The sequence below is a fragment of the Sminthopsis crassicaudata genome, chromosome 3 (genome assembly GCF_048593235.1).
Source record: "Sminthopsis crassicaudata isolate SCR6 chromosome 3, ASM4859323v1, whole genome shotgun sequence".
Taxonomy (NCBI): Eukaryota; Metazoa; Chordata; class Mammalia; order Dasyuromorphia; family Dasyuridae; genus Sminthopsis; species Sminthopsis crassicaudata.
The window spans coordinates 559,304,459-559,327,745 of NC_133619.1; the positions used below are offsets into that span (position 1 = coordinate 559,304,459).

At 34.0% G+C, this 23,287-nt stretch overlaps 1 protein-coding gene across 4 annotated transcripts in view; it reads right to left on the reverse strand.

The window, feature by feature from the left end:
- Positions 1 to 23,287, reverse strand: part of GRM5 (glutamate metabotropic receptor 5) — a 696,817-nt gene that overhangs the window by 65,522 nt on the left and 608,008 nt on the right. For all 4 annotated transcript variants that reach the window (XM_074304687.1, XM_074304689.1, XM_074304688.1 and 1 more), the window contains exon 8: positions 4,588 to 5,527. In XM_074304687.1, coding sequence (XP_074160788.1) covers positions 4,588 to 5,527 — 940 coding nt within the window. The remainder of the gene's footprint in view (positions 1 to 4,587; positions 5,528 to 23,287) is intronic.

Genomic DNA, 23,287 nt, shown 5'->3' on the forward strand with positions numbered 1-23,287 from the left:
GAGAGAGAGGGAGAGAGAGAAAGAGTGAGAGGCAGAGAGACAGAGAGAGACAGAGACAGAGACACAGAGACAGAGAGAGAGAGAAGGAGGGAGGGAGGGAGGGAGGAAGGGAGGGATAAAAGAGGAAGGAGAGAATTCTTTTTAGGACATAGAAAAATAATTATTTGCATCCCTTTCATGGTAAAGAGAAGAATCCCTTTCTTGTATCAGCACTTGATATGAGCATTTTCATCACTGATATTCCAGGTATGAAAGGGTTATGAAATAGAATTTTCACATATTGCCATGAGACATTATGCTCTCTTTAGGATCTTCCAAATTTATGGCACACATTGAGTACATGGTGGCACAAGGTGATCTTTTATCTAGTAATGTTGGGTTTAGAGTCAGGGATAGCTGATTCTGAATCTCATCTTTGACCCTTCCTTGTTTGCTGTGTAACCATGGGAAAATAACTCAACATTCCTTAGTTCCATCCTCAAAACAATGAAAATCCTAACACTTGTATCCCCTCAGACTTATATGAATTATATAATATGTATAAAGCACACTAACCTAGAGTGGATCAAGATATAGTAAAAAGAAAGCTATATTTGAGAGTCAGAGAATATCTGGGTTCAAATCTTGGCTATTGTACTACTTTGTTGAACTTCTGAGTAATTATTTAACCTCTCTTTCTCCATTGGGGTTAGGATGGCTTTGAAAGTACCTTCCATCTCTAAGTTTATGATGACCTGTATTTCCTCTTTTTCCTCCCTCCTCTACTGCTTCCATCAATAACTGTCTATACCAATTTGCATTTATATCCCTGGATTACTTTTACTCAAGTGGATCAGAAAATTTACTTATATTAGGCATGGAAATTTTTACCACATACAGGAAAAATCACAGGATTTTATATATTAGAGTTACAGAATACTTACTGGTACCTATAAGTTCTTTGTGTCCCATGCATTATATAAGGCAAAGCTTCTTAACTTGTGGATTGCAGCCCCATATGGGGTCATGTAACTGAATCTGGGAGTTGCAAAATTTTGATTTATTATCAGTAAATGTTTTATGTGTACCTATTTTATAAACCTATATATTCAGTGGCACATGAAATTTTCTTACACAAAAGATCTCAAGTATTAAAAAAATTAAGAAATTCTGATTCAAGACACTAACATTTTTAAACATTAACATATTTTGATGATGATAAAAAGTGCAGATATCAGACAAGTTACTATACCTTTTAAGGATTAAATTTCATCTTATAAAATGGGAAGAAATAGTTATGCCTTTCCTAGATGAATAGATTCTGGAAAGGCTCAAATTAAGTGATAACTATGAAATTCCTTTGTAACTAGAAGGTGATCTATAAATATTGTCAGCAACAATCATGCTAAATTCCCCAAGGAATAAATATATTAGAAGTGTTGGACATTTTTTGTATCACAAAAATCTTAAATAAAGATGCATTTAAGACAGTTTTTGGGGAATTATTTATTTATTTGAAAAGGGAAACATATTTCTACATTGTACACCCCATAATTCAGAATACTATGCTAGAATAACATTCGTGCTTTGAACCTGGCCTTCAAGAAAAAAAATGTTCTAAGCCTTGCTTAGTGAATCCTAGACACAACCATCTATCTACTGAAGAAGAGCATTGGAAAGTGTTCATTCAAATGAGATTTGATAAAAATCCAATTACCCAGAACCATATTGTAGGAAAAATAAGGAAAAATAGTGTCTGGAAATTTTTTATTAAGTATTAGAGACTGAACTAAGTTTGGGAACATATTAAATGCTTAATAATCACATGAATGTTGAATCACCTGACTAACTGACCAGCAATGAAGGGGTAACAATTTTTTTTTCTAGCATCACCAGTGACTTTCTCCACCTCTTTCCCTAGAAATACATTAAATAAAAATAGTAAATTAGCTATTGGAAAGGAATGTTGGTCATTTACAAAAGCAGTGTGGATAGCATCAATGAGTTCAACTCTGTAGTGATACAAACTGACTTATCTATATCACATTAAAATTTACAAAGCACTTTCCTCAAAATAACCCTATGAAGTAGGTAATACAAATCTATCATTTATCTATCTATCTATCTATCTATCTATCTGTCTGTCTGTCTGTCTGTCTATCTATCTATCAATCTATTTATCCTATCTATTTCCATTATCTATTACTTACCTATTTATAAATTATCTCTATATATGTGCATATATATGATATAGATATTTAGTCTAGATCTCTGATTAATTTTATTTGATCAATTTGAGAAACTCATGTTAGAGAATGACCTACTCTAATTCAGACTTTCAGCTTATCCTTCAACTCATAGTTGCTAGGATAAAGGAAGGGAGGCAATGAAAGTAATTAACAGGAATATCACTTACAAATGGGGAGAAATTCTGAAAAGTTGCATGCTTTATTTTGTCCCTTTCAAGTCAAAATCCATGGTTCTCCTTATAGACGGAGTATCAGAAATGGAATTCAAAGACAAAATTCTTCTTATTACAGCATCATCATCAGTTTCACTACACCACATTTCTCATTCAGCATGCAGCTCTAGGATCACTTGAGGAAAGGGGAATTGAATCCATTAACCTCATTGAAATATAATTTTTAACAATTATCAGCAACACTAGGGGGCAGTGGTATATAGATTTGAAGTTAGGTGAACCCAAACTATTAATGTCACTAGCTTTTCAAGTGCTTCACAATAGATATAGACTCAGTTGTCTAGCTGGGGTCATTGATCACTCTCCTGATAGAGTTGGGGGCATTAGCTACAAAAGAGCAAGTTCTTGTAAACTTCTGGAAATCTTAAAAAAAAAAAAAGTCTTATGTGGCAAACCGTAGCAGCAGGAGAAACTGTAGAATGCTAAGAATGGACCTAGGAAGACCAACAGAGGTAAAACTGTCAGTTTTGTGAAACATCTACTTTGTGGAGCATTCTTCAAAGCTTATGATAAGAATTCAGCCATTGAAGCAATGGACAAAGCCTTTGCCTTGCAGGAGTTCCAATCTAGTTGAAAAGTATATGATTTAGAATTCAGGGATTCTTAACCTGGGATCTGTAACTATACATACACATATACAATTGCATATACATATATGTACACATGCATATTCATAGAATCTAGATTATATGCACACACATATATGTTTGTATATATTGTAATATATTCACACATCCCAGGTTATATGTATATACACATGTGTTTGTGTGTGTATATATATGTGTGTGTATGTGTACATGTGTATATATGTGTGTGTATGTATACATGGCTTCTTTTGTAAAATTTCTATTCATTTTATTTTATGATTTTAAGAATCATTATTCTGAAGAGTCCGTAGTACTTCACCAGAAGGCCAAAGGAATCTATGACACAAAAATGTTAGGAATTTGTGATAGATGGAAAGAGACATGGAAAATGAGGAAAGAGTCCAGGAATAACAGAGACAAGATAAAGAGAAGCAATCTATGTAAGCCAAGACTGGTATGCAGCAGGGGAAACTCCAAATCCTGTAAGTACTTAGTCATTGTCAACTCTTAAGTACAAAGAGCCCCGTGTTTCATTTCATTTGGTCTATATAATGTGGCAGTTCTTATTGATGGAACCTGTTAGAATAGATAGGAATTTTCATGCAGAGAAAGTAAAATTGAAAATGCCTTACTGGAGCAATATTATTCAGATTTTTTAGTTGAAAATTAGTTGAAATTTTTTTATCAAAACAAAACAGCTAAGTTAGTATGGTAGGACTAGATATATTCTGCTATGGACACCACTACTCCCTAACATCCAAGCCCCTAGCAACTGTTTGGCTGCCCTGAATTTTTCACTGGCAGTTAAGATGACTAAAGTTATTTTCAGCATTTCACTGCTATTCATTAATTAGTAGACATTAATATCTAATGGAGAGCACCACTTGGGTTTGAAATGCCAATCCTTGACCAAGCGATGTGTGCTTAATTCCATTGTTCATGGCCCTTGCCAGAAGGAAAGGTGAACTAGATAGCTTAATAGATGATAAACACAAGTTGACTAATAGTGAACCATCAAGTGCTTTAAGGATATTCTCCCAAACAGCTGTTTCCTATCCAAGAACCAGCCTTGATGACTGTGAATAAGAATGTGAGCTACACATATAAATATGAATCTAGATGCTAGAATCAGGTAGAAGAGAAAACAGCACAAATTCTCTCTCTTTCCTTTTGTGATGTTTTCCTCTATTTCTTCTCCATCCCAGCTTGTAAGCCAGGACCATAGCATTTCTCCCTGTATACTTCGGGCTGTAAATGCCTTCCAGTGTCTCTGCTCTCAACACCTGAACTGTGTTCTGTTTTCCTGGTCTTATAATTTGGTCACCTGGTTTACTTCACATTCTGACCCCCTTATTTCTGATCTTGACCTGGTAACCTGACTCCAGTCCTGGTCATACTGAACCATGAGTAGCTCAGTAGAAAAATATAAAATGTCATCATCTTTTAAGGTATTGCCTTTTTTTTTTTAACCTTTAAAAATATCCAAGATGGAAATAGTAAGGCCCTAACAAGAATGACAGCGGCTTTTCCCTTGTTTACCTTAGGGTCTCTCCAGATGAGCCCCTCCTTTTCCACAGGTTGACCAGGCTGCTTGAGCGGCTGGCAGCTGAGGATGACTTCCCGTCTCCCACATGCATCCTCACCACTGTAGATGTTGTGAAGGCGCTTCTCACGTTTCTCTCCGGCTTGGCCAGAATGATGTACACTTTGGGCACAAACATGCAGCCCAGGGCCACGGTGGCACTGAGGCTGACTGAGAAACACATGGTGATGATTTTGTAGTTGCTTCCAAAATAGATGGGCACGAAGGCCAGCCAAATGATGCAAGTGGTGTACATCGTGAAAGCAATGTACTTGGCCTCGTTGAAATTAGCCGGAACATTTCTGGTCTTGAATGCGTAAAAGGTACAGCTTAGAATTAACAAGCCATTGTAACCTAGGGGAGTGACGACGCCCAGGTTGGTAGTGTTGCAGATCAGGTAGACTTCCCGAATACTTGGGTAGTCATGCATTATATCAGGAGGCTCCATGATGAAAAGGGCAACAATTATGCCCAGCTGGATGCAGATTAAGATGAATGCGATGACCAACTGGGCACAGGCACTCATGAACCGGGGCTTCTTGGTGCAGATCTTCTTCTTGCTGCCGGCCAGAATTCTGGCGATGCGGTTGGTTTTGGTGACCAGGGCTGAGTAGCTCATGGCCGGAGAGAGACCAATGCCTATTCTCTGCAGGTAGCAGTAAATCTGCTTGGGCTTCGCAATGAGGCAAAAAGTACACAAGTAACCCAAACAGATGCCAGCCAGGATGATGTAACAGAGCTCCCGGCTGGAGGATTTGACGACCGGAGTGTCGCGGTACATGATGAAGATCGCCGTGACAAATAGGGTGGCCAGCAGCCCCAGACACGAAAACACCACGGCCGCAATTGGCTCCGGATCCCCCCATCTCAGATACTGCACCGGGATTAGATCACAACCTGTGGAAAGAGAGACCCACGGTGAGAAGGACCTGTGATTTCACTGATTTGCCAATACCAATTGCCAATTTGCCAATAATGTGAAAAGTCCTTTTACCGGTTCAGATGTCTACCTTCCTTCGCGACTTGTCTAGAGCATTGAGAAATGCCTTGTACTTGGTCAAATATCCAGTATGTATTAGAAGCAGCTCCTGAAATCAGATCTTGCTCCCTCTAAGGTCAGTTCTTTATTCACTGTGCCCCACTACCTCTCTAACTGCAGTTTTAGGTAAGTAAAATTGGAAACATCTTGTATTTAAGAGATTTTTATTCAATAAAGGTTTTAAAAATTATTTATTTTAAATTTAAATAATTATTTTATATTTTTATTTATTTTCAACTAATTTCATTTATTTATTTATTTTAATTTTTAGAATTTTAAAATATTTTTTATTTTGTATTTTATTTCTTTAATTTTATTTTTAATTATTTAAATTTTAGTTAAATAGATAATTTATAATTTAGTTTAATCAATAATTTTATTGCAATAAACAAACATTTCCATATGTTTATTCTATTATGCAGAATAGTAGGATATAAAATAGTAGATTAAAAAATGATTGTGCTTGAAATTGCAAATTATGTACAACTTGCTATTCATTTTAAAAGTATAATAAATTTACCTTGTAAATTTCTTTTTTTTTTTTTTTTTCTCTCTGTACTTGTCAAATGCAAAGACTTAAGTTTTGGGGGAATAAGAGCTCACCCTTTGGTAAAAAATAAAGCAAGACAAAATCCAAACAAAACACTATTGGTACAACTAGAAAGCAATCTGGAAAAATTAGGTATAGACCAATATCTTGCACCATTACCAAATTAAGGTCAAAATGGATAGATGACCTAAATATGAAGAGATATTATAAGAAAATTTGAAGAACATATATGTAAGACTTACAAATAGGCAAATAGGCAATTTATGAACAAATAAGAGATAAAGAGTAGAGTGAGATATGAAATAAATAATTTATATTAAATTAAATTACATTCAATATAAACAAATATCCAATGTACCTAGAACTATATAACCATATACTGAAATAAAAACCAGCAGGTATGGGACAGCTAAATATTTAATAGTCAGCTACTGAAATATATATTTTGAGCTTATTTTTACATATTCAGATGTATTCCAAAACACTTTAATTCAAATCCTAAAAATCTCTCTTAGTATTATTATGAATATCAGAGTATTATTATGAATAATAATATTTAGACTACAAATATATTTAATCTTTTTAAATGCACAGGCCTGATCCTGTCACTCCTTATGTCAAACATTTAAAATGACTACTAATTCCTATCTGAAATAACATGTCTAAGTTCTAATACAGCCCTATCTTTCCCTGACTTCTCTGGCTAATAATTCTATAGTTGGTTCCAAGAACTATAATCTGTAGTCTCATTTGGGAAATTCTTATGAAGTCCTGGATACTCTCTTTCACTTTAAATAAAAGTAAAATTGGGAATATAATTGTCATAGTAACATTTCTTTAAATGACCTCAATAGCTTTCTGATAAAGGAATCCAGTCATGTTTCACATGATATGAGATTTCTTTCATTAACTCCTTTCTAAAAAAAAAAAAAAAAAAAGAAAGAAAGAAAGAAAGAAGAAGAAACTAGAAGGCTTTTAAAAAACACTTCATAATATAAGATTATGTGAACTATTATTTTTCTCAATTTAAAAAAAAAATCCAACTAATCTTTATTGCTGAATCTTAATTGTCATCTATTTGGATATAATTAGCCATTAATACCCACATGTTATATATATACTGGAAATTTCCATTTTTTAAGGCTGGAAATATTTCAGAATTCTTTGCTTTAAGTTTATTATAATTATGAATGAACCTAAAGAAAATAAGTTTTCTACAAAAAATGTATTTGTAATGGGTATTAGGTCTATATTCAAGCACTGTCCTTGACACTTATCAACTGTATAACCATGAGAAACTACCTTTACTTTTCAGTGCCCTAGCAAATCTCTAAGAATCTAGGTGACAAATGATTTTCTACATCTGTATTGAGGCAGAAAATTTCTTTGTAGGGAGTCATTTTCACTAATGAAGTCAGTTATAGATTATAAAAAAGATATGACTTAAAAATGTAATAAAGGAAGCTTCCAGGAATAAATCACACCTGTCATTATATAGGATCAAAGACTAAAAACTGAGAAACAGATTGACCAAAAGTATCCAGATAGATGAGATTTGAACCCTGATCCTCAGGCTGTAAAACTAGCATTCTTTTCTCTGTATTGTACTACTCTTATTATATATGTGACATAACTTATATCACAAGTAATTAATCATCAGCCAGTGATAGCAGAATTAGCTGACATTAAAGTAGACATGGAGTAGCTAAGTGATGTGATGGCTAAGAGCACTGGGCCTGGACTCAAGAAGAGCTAAGTTCAAATCCAGCCTCAGATACTTACTAGTTATGTGACTCTGGACAAGTCACTTAAACCTCATTTGCCTTAGTTTTTTTCATCTGTAAAGTAAGCTGAAGAAGAAAAATGGCAAGCCACTATAATATCTTTGCCAAGAAAATATGAAATGAAATCATGACTGAACAATAAAAAATATAAATAGTATTCAAAAATAAGGTTTTATTTTTTACCTTCTTCACAACCTTTTCTCTAGGTCCTGGTGCTCTTTTCATGGACTGCCTAATTTTCTTTTCCTGCTTCAACTTCTGAATATAGCAGTATTTCTAGAATTTAATATTTGTTCTTTTCAAAGCCATCCCCTTATGAATCTATGTACTTACCCCAACCATGCTGCTTGTGACAATTTTAGAATTTTTTTCTAATTGAATAGTCTTTTTAAACTTTTGAAATATTTTTATCTTCTAAAATTGCTTCATTTTTTTCAAAATAAATAAAAATAATTTGGAGCCAAATCTTATGGATTAGGTAAGACATTGTTAACTTGAAAAACAAGGCACAATTAATGGATGAGTTTGATTTGTTTTGTGTGATTCAATGAGCTGGCTCTGAAAATAATTCCCAAATAGAGTTCAGAAACGTGCTGAATTTTTTTTTTTTTTTGGAGTGGGATAGGCATACAAAATAAATATACAAAACCCCTAGTTTGTAGGATGGCACTTTTTATATATAAATTCTGGTATGTTTGAATAAAAATTCAATCTAATTACTAACTTCACATTTCATTTTTCTTGTGCTAAGTGGGGGAAAAAAACACATATTGTAACAAAAAAAGATCAAGATAAAGTGATTTCATGGAAAGAGAACTTGGATAAGAGCCAAAAGCTTTGTACTCTAGTTTTGTTTCTATCACTGATTAATCAGTTGTGTATCATTGGGAATGTTATCAGGACTAAACCTTGTGCTTCACTTTCCCCATTTGTAAAATGGATTGTCATAACAATGAAATCTTCAATTCAGATAGCATTTTACACTTTTTCCAAAACACTTTTATCACCATTTCCTTTTTAGTTCCTCACAACAAACTTTTGAAGTGGACAAAACTAACTAAAAGGCTTATTCCTAGCTTTATTAGCCCTGGGTATGTAGGCATATAAATAGATATTCAAATAAAATATTACTGATAATAAATCATAATTTTGTGACCACCACTTTCAATTATGCAACCCCATATGAGGTTGAGACCCACAATTAAAAAAAAAAAAACTTTGAACTACATGATCTCTAGGTATCTATCATTCAATTCTAAGATTCTTTGGATAAAATAGGTCAACAAAAGAAAAGCTATTTCTTATTGTTTTAAAGCCAATATAATAGCATATATATACTGTAAACAAGCACTATCAGGTACTATAAAGATGACTAAAATATTACTAATGCACTAATATGGGCTCTTTAAAAGTACATATAACTTTCTGGGGAAAGTCACAGTCATTGATGGATAATCTGTAATTGGCAGCACAAAGCATTATATAAACAGGAATTATTAGGATTCCCAAGTATTGCAATGGCCTATTAGACAATAGTTAGCCATATCTTTTAGACTTTAGAATCTGTTCTTTTTAATATTCTTTGCATTAGTTTAATATTTCTTCTAGTAGCTAATTATTAGCATCTGAATGGGGTTATTTACTCTTATTTAACCTACAGTTCTAACACTACTTGGTTCTCAGATTTTTCTGAATCCCAGAGTAAATTAGCCTATGACAGGAGAATTGGTAGAGACAGTTATCCTGAAAGTGGAATAAGTGCCAGGTGAAAGTCTGACAGCAAGAAAGCAAGCACAGAAAATAAGCAGAGGAAAATATTCAAATATCAGAGTAGCCTTGGGACTATTTAATGTAAGGGGAAACTGATATCAACGTGTTAGCCTTAAAGGCATCATTAAAATACAGCCTCATGAGTAATAAAGAAAATATTACACTACATTCACTATGTTATATTTAAACTCAGTTAAAACTGCATTTTGAAAACTTACCAACTGAATTGTAAAGGTAAAAAGAATTAAAAAAATTTGCAAAATCATAAGCTTTCTGGAAAACAACAACAATTTAGCTTTTCAGAATGACTCATTCACTGAGGATTATATGTAACTAGGATTTAAATATATTTCTGTGCTGTGATTATACGTATCCCCCCATAAATCTTCTAGAGTTCATACCTTCTAGATCAGAGGATATTGTAATGACTATTGTTATCAACAAATCTTTATTGAGCACACATGGTATCAGAAGAACACATAGCAGCACTTAATAAATGCTTGTTGACTTGATTGATTAGTTGATACTTATGAAGGAAGCAAAGAAGTTTATAGATTAGTTCTACCTTTTGAAGGATTTACAGTCTACTTGAACACATAGATCACAGAGTTATCAATTTTAAAAGCTCTTTAGAGTGCTGATCCATTTTCCAAAAGCAGAAACTAAGACCCAGAAAAGGGAGGTGACTTATACAATGATAGATTGCAATTTGGTGACAGAGTTAGGATCAATAACCTGACTCTTCAAAAGACACAGGACTATTAATGCATCAATTAAGATTATTATGTACTAATATAATTAATACACAAGTTTTAAAGTAACAGATAAAGTATCAAATGAATGGTTCAGGGTGCTTGGAGAAAGGATTGATTCCTGAAGTCTGTGAAAATTATAAGAAAGATTACTGGATTTAGAGCTCAAAGGACTTGTCATCTATTCTACCTCCTTCATTTTACAGAAGAAGAAGAAATTAAGGACAGTAAAAGTTAAAGCTATTTGCGTAAGGCCATAGAGGTAATAAATTGATAAAGAAGAATTTGAACTCAATTCCTCCGAGTCCAGAGCCATTGGTTTTTTTTTTTCCCCTCTACTGAACAATGTTGCCACTCCTATTTCAATCCTATAAAATCAGAATAAAGTAAAAGCATATCCCAACATTCCAAGGAAAAGTATTTTAGGCTACAAGGCTCCTAAAACTATGTATTTTCCCTTTTCCTTGACATCACTTGACATTATATTTCTATAATTTCTTTCTTGCATTTTATATAGGAGCTTTGCTAGCTCCAAGATCTAGATTAGAGATTATATACTCATTTAATTCAAAGTTTCCCTATGATAGCCTATATCACTAGGGGCAGCTAGGTGGCATAGTGGATAAAATCTTAGGCACAGAATTAGGAAGAATCATCTTCCTGAGTTTAAATTCAATCTCAGACATTTATAAGCTGTGTGACACTGGACAAGTCACTTAATCCTATTTGACTCAGTTTCTCCATACATAAAATGAGTCGGAGAGGGGAAGGACCACTCCAGTGTCTTTGCAAAGAGTTCAATGCAACTGAAAAACAAGTAAAAAGAAAGAAAGATGATGTCTCCCCTCAAGAATGTTATACACTAATAGGGGAAGACAACATACATAAAAGGAAGTTGAAATTTGGGTCAGCTGGAGTCCAAAAGTACCAGGAAGGTCATCCATTGTACTACCTGGAGAAGAATAAGACACAATTGGTTCTCCTGGCCACTCTCCTTATTCCTGGGATGAGTCACCAGAGGGAAACCCAAGGGCGAGGGAAAGGATACTTCTATTATGTGGATTCCAAGAGTGGAATGGGCTTCAGGATGAAGAGCTGGACTATGGGGTATCTACTCTCTTTATGTTTCAGAGAGCTCTAGAATTTACGTAGCAAGGAAAAGATAAGGGACAATCTGCATTGATAGAAGAAATTCCCTCACTGAGAATTTCTTATGCTGACAAAATTATGGCCACTTCATGTATTTATGAAATTGTGACAAACCAGTAATACCATTGGAGATGTTCTGAAAACAGTTGTGTGTAAGACTCAAAAGAAAAGTCATGGTTAGATATTCAAATGTGGAAATCATAAACACAAAGAGAGTGGTTTTTGAAGAAGTGGAAGCAAAAAGATTTCAAAAGAAAAGAGAAGGGGACAGGGAGGGGAGGGAGGAGGGGAGGCAGAGGGGGACTTGGAGGAGGGAGGGAGAGGGAGAGACACAGAAAGAAAGAGAGGGAGAGACAGAGAGAGAGAGAGTCAAGACAGAGAGACACACACAGAGACAGACAGACAGAGACAGACACAGAGACAGGCAGAGACAGAAAGAAAGAAAGAGAGAGAGAGAAAGAGAAAAAAGAGAGTATGACTAAAAACAGACTATTGAGAAATTCTTGATGGAAGGATTCAAGAGCTAAAGAAAGACATTGAGAAGCTGAGAAGGAAAAAAAGAGAGTGTAGTATTTCTGAAACAAAGAACAGACAAAATATCCAATATGGAACGTAAGCCAACAGTGTTAAAGACTGCTGACAGTTTAAGGAGAAGGAGAACTAAAGACAGGTAATTCTGGGGTTAGGCTACAGTTTCTGATTTTAGAGAATAACTTCTGTGAAATGCTTAGGCTGAAGTTCAGTTTCAAAGAGTTGATGATAAAGGAAGGAAAAATATAAATTATAGAAAAATTATTCAGGAAGCTTAACAAAAGAAAAGAAAAAGGTGGGAGGCAACTGATGGGATAAATGGGCTCAAGAGAAAGCCTTATTATTATTATTATTATTATTATTATTAAAATTATTTGAGAGAATTGAACATATTTTTGAATAATGAAGTAAAGGGAAAGAGATCTGTGTATATGAAATATGCATACAATTTGGGTATCCCTCTTTTCCTTCGACAACCTCCTTTGCTCACATAGTTTTAACTACCACGTCTTTGGCAGACAATGTTGAAATCCGAATGCCTAATAATAACTTCTCTTCTGGAGCACAATTCCTACTGCCTATTGAGTACATGAATAAATCTATAGAGCAGAAAGGATTCGAACAATATCATTGACTATTGCTTTGAGGAAAAGGGGGGGGGGAACTAATGGAAGCACTCCCTATGGAAGTGGCAGTATACTAGACCATAAGCAGCATAAGATACAACATGCCCAAAGAACATCTGGGTATTCAACTGGCATCACAAACATTTGAATCCATAAAGTAACTAAATCTGTGAGTTTAGAGAACTTCCTCTCACTATGGGAACTCTTCTCATCAATGCAGGGAGACAAACAGAGCTCAGAGACTTGTAGAGACAGAAAGACCAAGATATTTACATATATGTGAGGAGAGAGGGGAGAGAGATAAGAGAGAAATAGAGAAGGAGGGAAGAAGGGAAGGAGGGAGAGAGAGACATGAGAGACAACTAGAGGCACATAGACACAGAGACAGAGACATAGAGAAGCAGAGAGACACAAAGAGACAGAGACAGATAAAGAAACATAAAGAGAGAGACAGAGAGATAGGGAGACAGAAACACAGGGAAAATAGGCATACATTAAAATAGTCAAAGACAAACAGTGTAAGCCAGTCCCTAGAGGAAATAATAGGGAATGTTACCAGACAAATATTGTGCTAGATTTCATTAGTCAAATTCTTTTCTGCTACCTCTATACCCCATTAAAGCCTGTTTTCTAACAACTCCTACCCCTCAAACTACTAAAGAGAGATTATCTAATTTATTCTGGGTTTGTTCAGCTTTTCACCTTTCACCAAGATGCTCACTCATTCTAGATACTGAACATTGCATTCACTGCTTTGTGAAAAAAAAACACAAAACAAAAAAACAAAACAAAAAAAAAAAGCCAAAACATCATTACAGGATTCTTTTAAATACTGAACTTTAGTTATTTTAAATATGATTCAATTTATATGCATTTGATTTTTGTGTATTTTCTCAAAATGGGCAATTCAATTTAACAGATATTTATTAATTACCTACTATGTGTAGGGCACTGTATTGAGTTTTAGAAATAAAAAGACAAAATCATAATTTTTATACTCAAGGAATTTACCTTGTATTATTAGAAGGTTATAGGAAAGTGGAAGCACACAATGTATGCAAATGAGAATAGTTTTAGAAAAATTGAAGAGGAAGAAAAACAAGAATAAGACGATGATGATATTGGCAGTATTAACAATTGGGAGTGAGGGAAGACTTAAGCTTTATTTTTATTGGTAGGAGGTAAGAAGAAAGACGATACTTAAATTTAAGAGTAAGAAAAGATGTCCTCTTTTCAAGTTAATGAAAGGGCAAGAGTAATGTGTGTGAATATAATAATTTCCCAGCTTTGAGCAATTAACTAACCATTAAAGGTAATAAAATATCACTGAAAGTACAGAGGTCATGGAAAGACTTACAAGAATTGATGCGGGGTGAAGTGATCAGAACCAGGAGAACACTGTATACAGAAACAGCAAGAATATGTGACAAGCAGCTATGATAGATTTAGCTCTTGTCAGCAATGAGGTGATCCAAGGCAATTCCAATAGACTTGGCATGGAAAATCCTATGCACATCCAGAGAGAAAACTATGAAGATTGAATGAGGATTGAAGCATAATATTTTCATGTTTTTGTTTGTTTTTCTTTTTCATGTTTTTTTCCCTTTTAATCTGATTTTTCTTGGACAACACAACAAATATGGAAAACTTTTAAAATATTGTCTCTGTCTCTGTCTCTCCATATGTTAATATTATCTGTATTTTACTATATTTTTATTTATTTTGTTAAATATTTCCTGATCATATTCTAATCTGGTTCTGTCTGTTGGATCCCAATATATTTTATATTTCTGCCTTAGATAACATAGATTGAATTCATTTTCTTCATCTTTTTAGTAGTATTTTATTTTTCCAAATACATGTAAAGATAGTTTTCAACATTCATTTTTGTAAGATTTTGTGTTTCAAATTTTTTCTCTTTCCCTCTCTTGCCTCCTACCCTCCCTAAGAAAGCAGGTAATCTGATTAGGGTATACATGTACAATATTTTGACTTTGAGAGACAGAGATAGAGAAAACACAGATATATAATAGAAATGGCAGGCAATAGATTGATAAGAGATGAGAGAGATGTAAATAGATAACAATATTTAAACATTGTTGGTTTTCTTTGTAACCTTACCTATTTTATTTTATTCATTTTAAAATTTAATTCCCATTGCTAAGCCAATTTCTGAAGATAATCAAGGGAAAAAGAAAAGAACCCATGTATTCTAAGAATGTTTATAGAAATTCTCTTTGCTATGTCAAAAAAAACCAAAAACAACAAAACTGGAAATTGTAGAGATGCCTATCACAACATTTTCTACCTACCATAGGAAAATGTAGTCAATGAAAATGAGAAAAATTATCTTGAAGTCTTTATATCTTTGGGCTGATTTTATGAAGTTAATCTGAATGAGGGTGGGAGAGAATAATAAACTTTGAAGGGCATGAAATAGGCTACCATAGATGATGAATTAAAGTCTATAAGAATATCCCTTCTGTGGTAAGGTGAAGAAATTGCCTTATAATCAATCCTTATTTTCTTTTCCCCTTTGCCCTATTGCTCAGTCCAAATAATTTAGGTACTTTCTATTCTAAAAAAAACCATCACGGACACAAATGCATTATAGTTACAAATCAGTACCTTAAAACAACAATTTAATTAGTTAAATCTTGGGAGAACATAAATTTCAGATGGTAGGGACCAGTAATAGAGATACTATCTAATAGGGGAGAGGATCAGAGAATATATATTAAGCACTTAATATCTGATTCCAGGCACTGTTTGAAAATATTATTTCATCTAATCCTCAAAAAGTAGGGAAAAAAGTGATATTATTATCACCACTTTATTCTTGAGGAAACTGAAGCAGACAGAGGTTATGGGACTTGCCTAAGGTCACACAACTAGTAAATGTCTGAAGACAGATTTAGACTCATCTTTCTGACAAAGAGTAGGACAGAACTGAAAAATAAACAAACTGAACAACAATTTTCAGACTCCAGAATTTGTCCACTGGGTCACTGGTTGGGGTGTAGGTGAGGAGAGAGACTGATAGGGTTCTTCATGTATTTGAAAGGCTAACCTATGTAAGAGGAATCAGTCTTAAACTAGGTAATCCCAAGGGAGGATCAAGAAATGGAAATTTTAAAGAGGGAAATTCAAGTTTGACCAAATGACACAAACTCTCTAGTCAAATAATTCAATAGTTGAATGGATTGCCTCTGGAAAAATAAATTCTCCTTTACTTGATATCCTTCTGCAAAAGTCCAATGATCATTTGTCAGATATAGTATAATGGGGATACTTTTTCAGATATGGGTTGGGCTAGATAATAGGTTCTTTCCAAAGTTGAGATACTGTAATTTAAATCTTAGAAATGCATGAGATATTTATATGTTAAGAGGATTTAATATGCCCTTCTGATGTCATTATATGACAAGCTCATTGAGTTTTTTTTTTTTTCCCTTTGGTGGAAAAGGCATTAAAAGATATAGGATCCCAGGATATAGGATCTAACCTTCTCATTTTACAGATAAGGAAACCAAGACCAGAGGAATCAAATGAGTTTTCCACAGTAAGTGGACTAAGGAAGATTTATGACCTCTACATGCTCAGGGTAACACAGTCATTTGCAAAACAACCATCCAAAGTCATGTTCTCTGAATCCAAATCCAGGATTCACCTGGATTCAAGGACCTAAAAAATTCAGTCTTCCCATTATATAGATAAGAAAACTGATGCCTAAGGGATGGAGTGAGTCACTCATAATCACACAGCTAGTAAATGTTCAAAGGAGCATTTGAAGCAAAGCCCTCTGATTACAAAGTTAGTCCTTTTCCAATAAGCTGCACTGTGTTGCTATCACAATCCTTCAGGTAAAAGCATTGAAATGAATAATTTTATTAATTATTAAATTACTAAATATTTATGTTTTTAACTACTAAATATTCATTTGTTTTTTTAACTAATAAATATTTATTTGGTCTCAAATATTTCACTTTACCACTCTGGGACTTAGTTTCCCCATCTGTAAAACAAAAAGATTAAACTTCTTTATATCTTGATATGATGGTCAGAATGCTGTATTTGGATTCCTATTTAGAATATGAGCTTGAAATTTGGTTTTACAATTTTCTCTCTATGTGATCCTGAGCAAGATACTTATTTCTAAGAACCATTCTTTATCTGGAAAATGAAGTAGGTTGAACTAAATGGCTTCTCAGGTCCCTTCTAACTCTTTATGCACGATCCTATGATAAGCCTATAAATGATTGCTGTCTATTTTTATTATCTTTTTACATTATATCTTCCCTGAAGTGAGAGATTAAGGTGCTTTCCTTCTAATCAGAAGTTATTGTTAAGCATTCTAATCAGCACACAATCTATAGTTATATTATTAGTTTGTCACTGGGGAAAAAAATCAATCAAACAAAAGTATCACCAGCAGCTTTAAGTTCTTTTTTCATTTCTTTATTATATTCTTCCTAAATTTAATTTACTCTTCTTATAACTAAGTGGTATAGGCATGACAGGGGTTGAAATCCATTGATAAATATTAAGCTGGAAAGAAGAATTTTAGTTTCGCTAAAAAGCCATCTGTGTTTTTCTATGTATTTCAGTCCTTTTTCAGTCTTGTATGCCTCTTTATGATCCCATTCGGGGTTTTCTTGGCAAAGGTACTGAAGTGCTGTGCCATTTCCTTCTCCAGCTCATTTTTCAGATAAGGAAACTGAGACAACTAGGTTTAAATGACTTGCACAGGATGATATAGCTAGTAAGTATCTGAGCCATATTTGAGTTGAGGAAGAGGAATTTTCCTGCAGACCTGGCTCTCTCTTCACTGTGCCACCTTGCTGCCCTTTTCTATCCATCGTTACTATTAGAAATGTTTTTGCCATCTGTCCCAGCAGTCTATACTGTATCTTGCTCCACAATTTCCTCTGTTCTTCAATCCATAATCTTAAAGTCTCAGTCTTGCCTGATACCTCAATTAGGTAAATGAATTAAGTATAGGGCAATTGTCTGAGGAATTCAGAAACTTGAACCAAGGTAAAAGGATACCCAGAACTCTATGTTTAGGAACAATATATTAGTAGAAAAATAATTTCCTCTGAAAGTAGATATGTGGATTTAAGTCCTAATTCTGGTTCTTGAGACTTTGATCAAGTTACATAACTTTTGGGACTTTGGTCTCATCATCTTCCAGTTCTAAAGCTATGACTTTATGAGATTTAGGAGGTGTGAAGACATCATAGTAGACTAGATGCTAGAAATATGCTCTTCATGATTAGTAAATATGCACATCCATAATAGCAATATGTATGAATGCATGGGAAATGTAATCTGTCCTACACAAAAAATCCTCCATTTTAACCAAATATAATGACATCATAAAGAAAAAAAAATTCCTAAAATCTTTGTTTAACTCGTGATTCCATTTTGGCATTTTATTAGGAAATATGCTGGAATAGTTTGCTATTTTCTTCTCCAGCTCATTTTACAATTGAGGAAACTGAGGCAAACAGGGTTAAGTGACTTGCCCAGAGTGACAAAGCTAGTGTCTGAGGCTAAATTTAAACTTAGGAAGAGTAATAATCTTCCTGACTCCAGACATAGTACTCTATTCATTGTGCCACCTAATTGTTCTTTTTTTGTACTTGTCTCCAGAACTTAGTACAAAAGAAGCACTTAATAAATACTTGTTTATTGATCGCTAATGAGGTGATTTACCACATTTTAGTGAATATAAAACTTTTTTTTTGATTTCTAGTCCAATACTTTATTTAATATTCAACATTATTTCAAATTTAAAATGCCACAAAGCAAGCTCATTCCATTTCTACTAAGATTTCTCCTCTTTGTGTTCTATTTTGGGTTTTCTCTGCCATCATTCAATCAAACTTCCATGTTCAGAATCTTGGAATTGTCTTTGTTCAATTCAATCTCTCATTCACTCATTTACTAACTTCTGTTTATTATTATTATTTTTATTTATTAATTAATAATAATAAGAATAACAATAACCTTTATGTTTGTTGTGTAACCTTCTCTAAAAGCTATACGAATACATGGAACACCAAGTGTTCTACTACTATCCAAGTGGTAGTTTCAATTATGTTTAATGCTTTGTGACTCCATTAGGGGTTGTTTTAGCAAAGCTACTGGCAAATATTCTCTTCTCCAGCTCATTTTACAGATGAGGAAACTGAGGGAAACAAGGTTTAGGATCCCAGCATGCCCAGAGTCATACAATTAATAATTGTCTGAAGTCAGATTTGGACTCATGGAAATGTGTTTTCCTGATTCCAATTACCAGTGCTCTATTCACTGCTATTCACCTGGCTGCACAGTGACAAGTACCCAGCTCTTAGTATAGTGAACTACTGATAAATGTTTACTGAAGAAAAGTCTGAGTAATTAAATGGCATATCCTTAATTTCCATTGATGCAATGCATTAATCTATATAGTTGTTAATCATGGGACATCTTAGTAAAATCTCAGTCACTGAGAGAGCATCAGTATGGTGTCATATAAAAAAAAAAAAACAATCTCTTTGGAACTCAAGCTTCTGACTTTGAATCTAAGATTTGATTCTTTGTGAAACTGGCAAAATCACTTAAGTTTTCTTAGCTTCAGGTTTCTCATCTGCATTATGAGAATTCATATTCTTATGCTATATACCTCAATAATATTTGTGCTACATATTTCAAGTTGTCTAATATTTCTAAATCATTACACAAAAAAGTTCTTATTTATTAAAAAAGAAAAAAAGGTAAACTTGCTTGCAAAATCCCTTTGAGTTCACTTTTGGCAAGTTGCCTGTGTATATTATTGGATTGTCCTTTGTTCATCTGGTGATAAGCCAAGTCCTCTTTTTCTAGCCTGTTTATATATATTTTTAAAAGCCATCCCAGTAAATTGCTTTATATTGCTTTAAATTGTTTGCAAGTACAATGATCCATATAATGCTTTGTGAATTTTCCATTCTCCCTAATGTGATTTGTAAGAGGAGTTATGGTACAAGACATTTATCTGGTTCACATTACTCATACAATATACCAGTACTTTATGGAGAATTTGCCAAGTAGTTTAGATAGATAATGTGATGGTAGGCTTTTTAAAAAAAACAAAACAAAATAAAACAAAAAACCACTTTATGTTCTGGAGAGGAAAAAGCAATTCTGTTGGGGATAGCTGTATTTGTAATGAGTGGAAATCAATGAAACCATGTTATTTCTCTGAGTTTAGTTTCATCAGAGTAGTTTCTGACTATGGCCACATTCCCTGGGCCAAAGGCCAGTCATCTCTTCATTTTTCACCCAAATGCAACATGTACTCTTCCATTTCCTCCTCCTCTGCTTCTATTACCTTTCTGCTTCCTTTTATATATTGTATTCCCTCATTTCTAATATAAGTTCTTTGAGGGTGAGCACTGTTATTTCTGCTTTTTATATTCTTTGTACCTTTTCACATTACTGGCATTTAATGAATGCCATTATATCTTTATATTAATGGAAAAGAACATGAGGGATAAGTTTCAATTCTCTTTTGTTTCTAGAGATTATAGAATTTACATATTCTCTTCATGAAATGAATAGATGAATGAGAAATAATTTGAAAGTTATTTTCAAGAATTATTCTGATTGGGAAAGGAGGTGGTTAAAATCTGGAGCAAGAATGAAGGAAAAAAGATGGGCAGTCTGAAGATTTAAAAAAAAAAAGAATCAATGAAAGAATTCAATGTATTGAAAAGTCAGACACGGGCCATGATTGGTAGTTTTGGATGGACTGCCTACATTGATAAGAACATAGCTCTATTCAAACACAGAAAGAAAATATAACAATTTCACCTGATAAGGCTCTTAAAATGCCAATTTGTGAATACATTCACTTTTTTTGTTCCATATGTTCAAAGGGCCCATTTAAAGGGATTCAGTGATAAGGGGATTCCCCCTTCCTATTTATTGGAAAACCAGAGGTCAATTTCATCAGTAAAAAGTTGGTAAAGAATGGTATGAACGTGGGACAAGTCAATAGGGAAAGCTCTCTCAATCAGATGTTTCTTGTTCCTTATTTTTATTGTTTTGTTTTGTTTTTCCTGGTCAGTGAGAAACATGGCAACAAAAAACTTCTGAATTACAAATCTCTAATTTTATTCAGAGCTATGTATCACCTCATTTGGAATGTCTTTGTAATACTCAGGTTTTTGGTATTCTAATTTAGGAGGATTTGGAAAGGATCCTTACAGAAGATGGAACATTTGAAAATAGAAAAGTCAGGAGTATATGTGAGGAAGGAGAGAGTTTTAGTAATGAAATATAAGCAGTAAAAATGCTCTGAGTCCAGAACAGATCAGCATTACTGGATGGCAGAGCATATACAAAGACCAGAGAGATAGGAAGATCCACATCATAGAGGACCTTAAAAACAAAACAATATTTTATACACACTCACACACCCCGTAGAACTTGTTGAATAAAGGGTGGGACATGGTCAGATCTGTGATTGACAACCACAAGCAAGAGTTGAGTTTAAGTTGCACTGGAGTAGGGACAGACAAGGTAAGGAGAAAAACCAGCAGGCTATTGCAATAATCCAAGCATGAAGTGAAAAGGACTTGGAGCAGGATGGTGTCCGTTTCAGAGGAGAGAAGGAGGTGCATATGAGTGATATTGTGAAGGTGAAAGCAATGGGATTCTGCAATTGTTAATTCAGGGAAAAGAATAGGGGGAGAGAAAGACAATCAGAGGCAGAAAGACACAAAGAGAAAGACCAAGAGAGAGACAGTTAGGGATAGAAACAGAGAGACAGAGACACACAGAGACACAGAGGCAGAGACACACAGAGAGAGATAAAGAAAGACAAATACTGTGTTGTATTTCCAATTTCCTATTGGACATTTTGAACAGGTTATTTCTTTGACGGTTTTAACTTAAACATAATTGAATTTGTTTTATTCTCCCCAGACCAATTTTTCTATTGCTCTCAACTTTCCTGTTACTATCAAGAATGCCACCATCCTTCTAGTCATCTTAGTTCAAACTCGGTATCATACTTAACTTTTCCCTCTTTTACTTACATCCCTTATCCACCCAGTTTGTCATATCCTGTCACTTTTATTTTTACAACATCTTCCTTATAGGATTCCCTTCTCCTCTGACATTGTCAACACCTTAATTCAGGTACTTAATACTTCATGCCTGATCTATCTTACTAAACTGCTGTTTTTTTTTAACTTACTATTGAATGTCTCTCCCCCTTATAAGCTATACTCTACTCACCTGACAAATTGATCCAAAAATTCAAGTTTGACCATTTTACTTCCTCTCCCTACTATTTAAAAAAAAAACTCTACTGGCTCCTTATCACCTCAAAGCTGATTAAATTTATTCAGTGGAATAACCCAAAACTCAGTATATTAATTGTTGTTGCTATTCATTCATTTATTCAGCAAATATTCATTTGATATCTATGAATAAAAGCAGCATGCTAATACTAAGTGCTAGAGATATAAGGAAACAGACACAGAAACATAGAGAGACACAGAGAGACAGAAGCACACACAAATACATAGGGAGACAGACAGAGAGATGGACAGAGAGACAGAGACAACCACAGAGAAACAGATACAGAGACAGAGAAATAAAGAAAACATACCCTTAATTAAGGACTACCACCTTTTTGTTCAAGGCTAACCACCTACACTGAAAATTGTTCTCTGTTTCAAAGGTTAACTTCATCTTCCCAGAGTTAGAAATTGACAAATAGAATTTAAAAAGAGTGATCTCACCCATGATCCAAGAAACTGAATCTAAGCCTTTTTTTTTCTTAATTTCCATACTGCTGTTCAGGCAATACCCTCATGACTTTCATGCTAAGCCATATTCCAATTCAAGCTTCCTCAATCCAGTAAGAAGTATTTATTGAGCTTTGATGTTAATGGAATCACTTGATTTCTAAGTCAACCACTGACAAATCCCCTGACAAGTAAAAAGTAACAAACACTTAATGAACATCGAGTATTTTCCCCTTTCATCGAAATTCAATTAAGGAAATCAAATAGCCAGCACATTTTAAGTGCATTTGGAATGCAAGAAGGTTTCTGCAGGCTGAAGATAATCAACATATCATTGCCTTGAATGTTAGTTACTTGCTTCTCTGAAAATAGCATGACCTCATTGAGGTCTGTGATAGGGATGAAGCCACATTGAAGAACCCCTATGTTTAAAAAACACTTTCTTTTTCTTCTTGTTATTGTTCTTGTTCTTCTTGTTCTTTGTTTTTTTTTTTTTTTTTTTTTTTTTTTTGGTTGTTCTTGTTCTTCTTGGTTCTTCTTGTTCTTGTTCTTATTCTTCTTGTTCTTGTTTTTGTTTTCGTTCTCGTTCTTCTGTTCCTCCTCTTTTTCCTCCTCCTCCCTTTTCTTCTATTACATAAGAAACATATCTGCACCTTCCTTTCTCCCACATT